The 10,000-nt window shown below is 40.8% G+C and overlaps 1 protein-coding gene across 2 annotated transcripts in view; it reads right to left on the bottom strand.

Moving 5' to 3' along the window:
- pak1 (p21 protein (Cdc42/Rac)-activated kinase 1) overlaps window positions 1–10,000 on the bottom strand; it is a 123,438-nt gene that overhangs the window by 44,459 nt on the left and 68,979 nt on the right. For both annotated transcript variants that reach the window (XM_061972201.1, XM_061972202.1), the window contains exon 2: window positions 9,620–9,826. In XM_061972201.1, the coding sequence (XP_061828185.1) occupies window positions 9,620–9,812 (193 nt within the window). In that variant the 5' untranslated portion in view covers window positions 9,813–9,826. The remainder of the gene's footprint in view (window positions 1–9,619; window positions 9,827–10,000) is intronic.

Raw genomic sequence — 10,000 nt, 5'->3', positions numbered from 1 at the left:
TTTAATCTCTCTCCTGTGTTAGTTTGAAGCCGAAACGACAAACGCGCTCAGAGGAGATAGTTTTTGAAGAAAGGTGACCGTTTTTTACAAAAATGTTGTTTTGAAGGGGGAATAGCAAACTTCCTGTTGATTTTTGCTGGGGGTTGTCAATTTATGAAATGTAGGTCTAAGTGAGACCTACATGGAGGTTTTTGTTTCATGTCTCTCCGACCTTCCCAGTGGGAGTTACAGGCAGTTTTGTCATTTTTTTCTTCCGAGGAGCAGTTTTTTCTGCGTTTTTTGAGATTTGGGGTTAGGTTTTTTTTATTAGATCGCAATTTTTGCCAGTCCTGATGTGTGTGTTCAGTTTGGTGAGTTTTGAAGCATGTTAAGAGGGTGAAAATACAGCTCAAAGAGGCAAAAGTTACTGTTTTTAGTACTTTTTTGTCTTGAAGGGGGAATTGCCAACTTCCTGTTGATTTTTGCCCGAGAATATACTATTATGAAATCTAGGTCTAAGTCACACCTACATAAAGGTTTTTGTTTCATGTCTCTTCGACATTCCTAGTGGGAGTTACAGGCAGTCTAGGTTTTTTTTTTCGTAGGGGGCGCTAGAGCGCAATTTTGAGTTTTGGTTTTTTGATAAAAAGTTTTGCCGTATATTACTGATGTGTGTGTAAAATTTGGTGAGTTTTGAAGTATGCTAAGGGGGTCAAATTACAGCGCAAAGTTGCGGAAGAATAATAATAAGAAGAAGAAGAAAGAATAAAACCTTACAAATTCAATAGGTCCTTATGTCCCATTGCATAAGGACTCCCTTTGGGAGTCCTTATACAATGGGCCATGCGGGCCCTAATAATAAGAAAGAATAAAACCTTACAAATTCAATAGGTCCTTATGTCCCATTGCATAAGGACTCCCTTTGGGAGTCCTTATGCAATGGGCCATGCGGGCCCTAATAATGAGGTTTTCTCCCCCAACAACCACACAGGATTCCCATACATTCATGGCTTTGTGGCGGGCCACCACAGAACAATTTGGACCACCACATATACATTTTGGCTCTATCCTGTCAAAATTGTCCATATTTATGCACTTTTATGCGGAGACTCTTATTTTGAAATATCCGTCGGCATTTCTGCTTGTGTTACAGTCGCTGGTTGCAAAGGTCTGTTGTCGATGTGACTGCTTTAGTCCTTTAATAGATTTAATAATGTTGGATTTACTTGTGCATCGCTAAGTAACGTATTTGATTGACATAACGAGTGCCGTGCTGCTGTGATCGTGACGCTAATGAGAAAAAAAGGATACGTTTGTTTGCAGTTGATTTCCTGCTACACATACCAGTCTCATCTACAATTCATGTCTGCAGTTGTTTTTATGGTGTGGAGTCATACTTGCCAACCTTGAGACATCCGATTTCGGGAGGTGGGGTGGGGGTGGGGGGCGTTGTCGGGGGTGGGGCGGGGGCGTGGTTGGGGGCGTGGTTAAGATATATATATATATATATATATATATATATATATATATATATATATATATATATATATATAAGAAATACTTGACTTTCAGTGAATTCTAGCTATATATATATATATATATATATATATATATATTTTTTTTTTTTTTTTTTTTTTTTTTATTACACACATATATATATATATATATATATATATATATATATATATATATATATATATATATATATATATATATATATATATATATATATATATATATATATATATATATATATATAAGAAATACTTGAATTTCAGTGTTCATTTATTTACACATATACACACACACAACACTCATCTACTCATTGTTGAGTTAAGGGTTGAATTGGCCATCCTTGTTCTATTCTCTCTCACTATTTCAGAACACACACATTATACAAATATACATTATAAAATCAATAAGAAAACGGGAGCTCTAATTTGGCAGTCTGAATTAGGATCAGAAGTTCCTATATAAACATTGCGCACTCACGTCGCCTTTTTGTATTGATTACTGCAGCTGTGCACTGGATTCATTCACAAATACAATCTACAACTCACAAACACTTTAGAGTTAGGCTCCACCATCAGAATGTGTACTTAAACTTATAAAGATCACATGGATATTATTCAGTGAGTTGATTCACCAAAACTAACCTGTTATACAGGAGGAAAAAGCACACAGGACGTTTCAATTGTTTCACAAACTGGTCGCACTCATCAGAATGACAAGACACTTCCGGTCTGCAGGTGATAGCATTCAATTGGGAAGAAACGCCCTACTGCCCCCTACTGACCAATGTGAATACTGATAAATGTGGAATGACAGCTCCAAAAACTCCAAAAGCGATATCAAGATTCGGTGTATGCTGTTGAGCCTACGAGAGATTTATTCATCTAGTTTATTAATACTATTAAGGATGTTTTCTTGATGCTAGCAAATATCACCAAATATACTATAATGTGGTCATCCGCGTCGAATAAAGCACTTGGCTTTCCTCCACAACAACTGAGCTTTTAGTTTTGGTTATGAAAATCGAGAAAGAGAATACGGTGGATTGGACCAACAATCACAATATTTATTACTAGGACTTAACATGACGTTAGTTTATTTGCACAACCGGGTTGTTGTGTGCTATATTTAGGCATAGAAACCACAAAAGAACACAAACCAAAGCGATCAATTGTCCTTTCTTTACATTTAGTTCTGCTCTCAAACACTACTAATATAGTAGAGAATAAACTTGATTGCATCAGAGAAAGTTTCTCAAACAAATCAAATGTTCAAACTAGGGATGTCCCGATCCAGGTTTTTGCACTTCCGATCCGATACCGATATTGTTTTTGCACTTCCGATCCGATACCGATACTGACCGATACTGGCCTATCCGAGCATGTATTAAAGTTTAAAGTTATTTCGCCTACTTAGTTGTCAGAATCATGTTGAAAAGGGTTTTAGTACTCTTGATAACAACTAGCCAGCTGAATTAGGGGAGTTTGAATAATACACAATGGTTGGTAACAAGAAACTGACCTGTTTATTCAAGGATAAACACAAAATAGACAAAATTATACATGACAAACAGAAATGGCATCATTGAACTAGGGCTGGGCGATATGGCCTTTTTTTAATATTGCGATATTTTAAGGCCATATTGCGATACACGATATATATCTGGATATTTTGCCTTAGCCTTGAATGAACACTTGATGCATATAATCACAGCAGTATGATGATTCTATGTGTCTACATTAAAACATTCTTCTTCATACTGCATTAATATATGCTACTTTTAAACTTTCATGCAGAGAAGGAAATCACAACTAAAAAAAAATCACTATTTTTTTCATACGGTGTTGATGTGGAAATGTTTGCCGCGGCATTTTGATGGTGTGGGCGTGTGGCACCGAATGGAGATAAGCGTCTCGACAAACGTTAAAATATTTGAACAATGATGACGAAAACTGTTTTCTCTGTCGTGTCGGTGTGTCGAAAATTGTTATGCGCTTATTTTTTTATTTGATTTTGTGCGTGGCATAGATTTGCCGTGCGCAGAGGACGCTTGAGCAGTGCGCAATTGCGCAGGCGCGCACCTGAGAGGGAAGGTTGCTCGCACGGCTGCGCTAGCATCACAGCTAACGTTAGCCTTGCTGCTACCTCTCTGCTGGGAGAGGGCATATACGTGTGTGACGTATGACGTGACAGTATGTGACGTATGACGTGACTGTATGTGACGTGTGTAAGAAAGTGCGCTTGCTGTCTGTGAGAGGGAGACAAAGGAAAGAGTGAGAAGAGCCTGTCGTGTAATGCCAGCAGCTAAAAGCAACTGCGTGAGAATCCACAGACTAGTGGATGTGTTGAAGGTGTGCTGGAAAATGCGGAACGGAAATTAGGGAGCAGCAGAAAAGTGGAATGTATTATTTAAATAGGTGCGTTGGAAAACATGGACCAAAGTTTTTTTTTTTAAACTGGATCTGGATCGGCATTTTCCCATGCCTTGCCGATACGCATTTTTTTGCAAATATCGGCGGCCGATCCGATCCAAATATCGGATCGGGACATCCCTAGTTCAAACAAACAGTTTACAAAGTTATCGCTGCAGACACGAGCATGGTCTGATTGTATTCCACAAGTTGATGAATGTGATATTTTTAAGAGCCATTTCCTTCGACGCACTTTTGTTTTCCCCCCTGACTTTATTACCTTTATGAACCACTTCTTTCGGGACTATGAAAGCTCTTTCCCATCTCTCTATTTGAACGACTGGTACACCCAAGAACAGGACAGCAATACAGCATTTTCTGCTCAAACGCTACGCTCAAGCTGCTTGACCAGGGCCGGCCCGTGGCATAGGCCGTATAGGCAAATGCTAAGGGCGCCGTCCATCAGGGGGCGCCATGGCAGTGCCACAAATGTTGGAGAGAAAAAAAAAAAAAGTTGGTACTATTATTTCTAAATACAAAAAATAATCTCACGTTAATTAAAATGCAAAGTAAAGCCTATTTAATAGAAATATTATTTGCTACAACATTACGCCCCCCCCTCCTCCCCCCGCACGGTGCGCCCCCTCCCTTCCCGTATCATGACTCTTTTTGGACGTCACCACATCAAAAAATCAACACAAGATGTCAAAACGGCCAAAACTGTCAGGTGCCCAGGGAAGAAAAAAGAGAAAAGAAGAGGAGGAGAAACGAGAAAAGACAGAGGTAGCAGGTAGGTAACGTTAGCCTACATGAAATTATTTGTCTGTTACAGAATGTGATAGTAACCTGGCTTTTTAGCATTAAGCTAATGTTACATGATTCGGCAATTGCTAATCAATAAATAGCTAGTTCTGTTTTAACGTCGGGTTAATATTGTGGAGGGGGCTAAATTGTTATGGAAAATAATAATGTAACGTTAGGTAATTACAGTACTCCCACCTTACATTCCTCAGGGACATTTGTATTAGATCTTTTAAGCAGGTGTTTTTTGTTTACATTGTTATTGCCTTCTGGTTAGATAATGTTTGCCCTGCAGGTAATAGTCACTTTTCCACCCCTTTATATATTAGGTATATAAAGTAAGTAAAAAAAAAGGTCAAAGACAAAGCTATTCAGGTTCTTGTGAGTATATACACTTCACTGCCGATGTGACGTCATATGCAACGTACCTATTAAAGACTAAGGAAGTATTTGTACTTAATTTTTTTATTTAAGTGTGAACAGTGGTCCCCAACCTTTTTGTGTCATAAAAAAATACAATCATATGTGCTTACGGACTGTATCCCTGCAGACTGTATTGATATATATTGATATATAATGTAGGAACCACAATATTAATAACAGAAATAAACAACCCTTTTGTGTGAATGAGTAATTGGGGGAGGGAGGTTTTTTGGGTTGGTGTACTAATTGTAAGTTTATCTTGTGTTTTTTATGTTGATTTAATAAAAATAAACAATTTTTAAATTTTTTTATTTCTTGTGCGGCCCGGTACCAATCGATCCACGTACCGGTACCGGGCCGCGGCCCGGTGGTTGGGGACCACTGGTCTACGAGATTCAACTTTTGAATAATTTTGACATTAAAATTACTACATTTTGTTATTTTTATTATCTGTAAACAATAATCATCAAACGTATTAAAAAAAAGCACAGTTTTGAAATAATTCACTGTGTGTGTAGTGATGACAACAGCTGTTTTACTTCCGATATTAGAGCTTTGCGTATTGGCCGATACCGATATCCATCTGCTCCGATATCAGCAAGAATCAAACACACCTGTATTATTTTCTAGTGTGCAATGTTAGAAAAGGTTTGATCAAGTGGAATGAGTCAAACAGCGAACAATAGTAGCTATAGAAAACACAAACCTATTTATTAATAACTGTCTGGTATAGACTTATGCTGTCTTTAAATAGAAGTTAAGTTAAGTTTTGACACCAAGTGGCCACAATAATTTATTAAGTAAAGATCATGATGCAATAAGTTGAATGATGCGGACACGTTTGTTACTGGATACTGTCGGAGGCAGATATTTACATATATCCGAATTTAAGTGTTACTTCTTTTTATTTCATAATCATATTACAAAACAGCTAGTGTTTTTCTTCCAAATGTGGCTGTGTGCTTAACCTTGAAGTGAGGAATGTTAGAGAGAGAGAGATAATAAGCATGTGTTTTGGCTCGAGAGACATGACTGCCAGGGGGGGGGGAGGAAGAGAGACTTAAGAGGAGAGGGGGTTTGGTCAAGGGGGGCAGACCATCTTAGCGGCGCGATTGAATGTTCTATGCTGGACTGGTCTCAATGTATATATGCAAAGCTTTGCAAATATATTACAAAATACCTATTCGGTCTCTGGTGGTTTTTCTACTCAGCTTTAAGTGTCGTAAAGAGCTTGGGGGCGACTTGTGACTTGAATTCCCTGGGAGGAACAACTGGTCCAAAACGCAACAATACTTTCTAACACGCTTCTCCCTTGGAGACTTTTTGTATGTGTAAGTAATATGCAACTAAAATTATTTGAGATTTGTTTATATTGACAAATGTGTTTAGTAAAGGACACTTATTATGTACTATATGTCTAGCTTGTGTGCTTAGCTGTTGTGTAGCTGCACAGTAGCCCAAAACCCAGCATGTTTACCTTTTGTATAGATGACATTGTGTGCATATTGGAGGACATTTAGATGTTAACTAGCTGGCCAGCTTTGCACACGTCAACACGCTGCAGGACTGCTTGTGTCGGAGGACTAACATGCAAGCCCAATTCAATACTTGGTTTTGTTTTTTTGTTGACATCGATCCGATATCAATATTGGATCGTTAGGCGCCTGGTGATGACCAATTTGGTCTTGTCAATAAAGTGGTGATGGTGCCAAACCAATAGGGAAGCACTGATCTGGAGACAGGGTAAACACTCCACGTACATATATATTAGAGATGCGCGGTTTGCGGGCACAACCGCGGAGTCCGCGGATTATCCGCGGATCGGGCGGATGAAATTTAAAAAAATTAGATTTTATCCGCGGGTCGGGTCGGGTCGGGCGATTGAAATTAAAAAAAATTAGATTTTAAATAGATTCAGGCGGGTGGCAGTTAAAACAATTGGGAAATATATATACATAGTTAAATGTTGTTACCCACATACGAAAAACGAGCAGGCACCTGCAGCATATGCCACAACAGAAGAAGAAAAAAGAAAAGAGATGGACACTTTTACGGAGCGGAGAAGGGACGCCTCGCCGGGGTCCGGGACCGAGGCCCCTTCCCCCGAGAGGGCCCCACCGGGAGCCGTAGCTGAGGCGATCCGCGAGAAGGGCCCGACGCACGTCCAGGGTCACCACCGCGCCCACCGCACCGACACCCCGCCTCGTCCGCCTTCGCCGCGGCCGGCGTCACGCGCAGCATGTAAGCAGCTTACCTGCCCGCCACCCCCGTGGCCGGGGGCTCGTAACAGGGGTCACTCCGCGCGCTCCGCCCGCGCAGCTTACCTGCCCGCCACCCCTGTTGCCGGGGGCGCGTAACAGGGGTCACTCCGCGCGCAGTGCGCTCACGAAAGGGGTGGGGCTCACCCTGGTTGATATAGAGAGCAGGACGGTGGCCATGGAAGTCGGAACCCGCTAAGGAGTGTGTAACAACCCACCTGCCGAATCAACTAGCCCTGAAAATGGATGGCGCTGGAGCGTCGGGCCCATACCCGGCCGTCGCCGGCAGCGAGACGCGCTTGGAGGTGCGCTCAGCGCGGCTCCCATATGATTGCGCACTGGTGTGCGTCTGGGTCGTGACAGCGTGGCACGCGAAAGTCTGTGCTGCATTGGATCAGTCTCCTTTCTTTAACAGGCAAAAGCTTTATAACCTCACCATACCTGCCAACATTTGAAATCAGAAAAACCTAGTAGCCAGGGTCCAGGGGCCGCAGGCCCCGGTAGGTCCAGGACAAAGTCCTGGTGGAGGGTTCAGGGCTTCGCCCCCCGACGCAAAATGATTATTAGCATTCAGACAGGTTAAAATGTTGCTAAAACCATCACTTTTCTATCAGTCACAGTGACTTTTTAAAACAAAAATATTACAGCAAAAATCATATGGGTTGATTGACATGTTTATTCTGTAAGCTAACTTCAATAGTTTGAAATTATTTTGACAGTTAATGCCAGTTATCCTGTCAACCTTTCACAAGACTTCAATTTGTTAATTGAAAGTATAAACACTTTTTACAGTAAACAAATGGTAAAACAGCACTAAACAATTCCATAAAAAAAAAAATTGGTGTCATTATTAACTTTCTGTCCAAGCTTGTATAATCTACTGCCTTGTTCAATTGTAAAAAATATTCTGTGCCTAAAATTCACATTTCTATCACAATTATCATACTGTAAACATGGTAAGCTAACTTCATTAAAATTAATAGTCCTGTCAATAGCATGGAATTACAATTCAAATGTAGTTTTTTTGTAAGCCTTTCAAAAGAATTCAAAATATGAAAAATGAATGAAAATTAATTTAAGCCATCAGACACTTGAAAAGTGGCACATCACATCTCTAATGTAATCATTTGAACTTTTCAACAGAAATAGCACTGCAAAAATATTAAGGACATACTTCTGTATTTTGGTAGTTATGCTGTCAACATTTAACAAGATTTCTTCAACTTGGACTTGAAAGCATAAATAGTATAAACACTTTTAACAGTATGTCGTGCTGTGAAATACAGCCGACAGGATTGCGCACCAAACACGAAGCAAGGCCAAAGTGCATGCATGGTGCAGGAGAACAAAGGACTTCTTTCATTTAAGGTTTGTGATAAACCATCAAACTCATTCGTTAAAAGGACTCTATAGTAATATAAAGCGAATTTTTCTGGACATTATCATGCAAGAAAAGTTTATTTTTGGGACCGCGATCACCGCGTAATGATTTTTAAAGGTTGCATTACAAACATTTAACTGTCCCATGTGATCAGCCAGTGCGATTGGAAATCAATGCTCAATTATTGCCTCCGTAAATAAAACTTCGGCATTCATCACATCCAAAGAATCTGTTTGGGCGACGAAAAACGTTGAAAGTTTTCCACTTGTATCACTAGCAACGGCATTAGACTTGTGTTTTTTTGTCCCAACGTGGTCTTTTACATCGCTAATTCCTCCGTGTCCGATCGAAAAATCTTGTCTGCACAAGGTGCAATTCGCGTAGTTTTCACCCTTTTTTTTTTTAATTAATGAAAAACCGTATTTTTTATCACTGCAACCGTAACCCGGAATAGGTTGATGAAAACCGTACGAATTACGGGAAAACCGGAGTAGTTGGCAGGTATGCCTCACTAATGCCTTGCATCGTCTATATTAGATATATAACAACGGGCGGGTGCGGGCGGATGGCGGGCGGGTGCAGTTCTGATCAAACGTTACATCGGGTGGATGGCGGATGGTTGACGACTTTCTGACGCGGTTGCGGATGAAATAAATTGCCTATCCGCGCATCTCTAATACACACTTATTTATTTTTAAAAACACTCCCCCACGTTGGCGTCCAATAAATCATCTTTCAGCACAGAGCTGCTGTTATAAATAAACCTGAAACCGCATTTCCATGCTGTCATGTGCATGCCCAAGCAACAGGTGGCGCTATAATCCCCATCTTTTTTCTGTTACGCTCTCACTCACTCTTGTCGCCTCCGCCCGTCAGGATGAATCGGATGGAGCGGTCTTTCTTCTTCTTGTCCTCCGGGTTAGGTGGGAGGGGCTTGGAGCCGTGGTTGATGGGGGTGGGGTCCTTGCCGCAGGAGCCAATCAGGGTGCTGGTGTTCCTCATGGGCGGGGCTGGGGGCTTGTCCTCGACCTCCCCATTGTCAGACATCTTCAGCGCCGCTCCTGCAACAAGGACAGCATCCATTGGTGTGTGTACTTGACCACAGACCAGTGTTTCTCAACCGTAGGGCCGGGCCCACATGTTTCACAGCTGTGGTCCGAATGGGCCACAGTGGTACTTAGTTGTAATACACTTTTTCACCACTTGTGGCAGTAATGACAATATAAAACAAACAG

The sequence above is a fragment of the Nerophis lumbriciformis genome, linkage group LG17 (genome assembly GCF_033978685.3).
Source record: "Nerophis lumbriciformis linkage group LG17, RoL_Nlum_v2.1, whole genome shotgun sequence".
Classification (NCBI taxonomy): Eukaryota; Metazoa; Chordata; class Actinopteri; order Syngnathiformes; family Syngnathidae; genus Nerophis; species Nerophis lumbriciformis.
The sequence above is the reverse complement of the archived record's forward strand: the minus strand, read 5'-3'. Positions and strand labels throughout refer to the sequence as shown.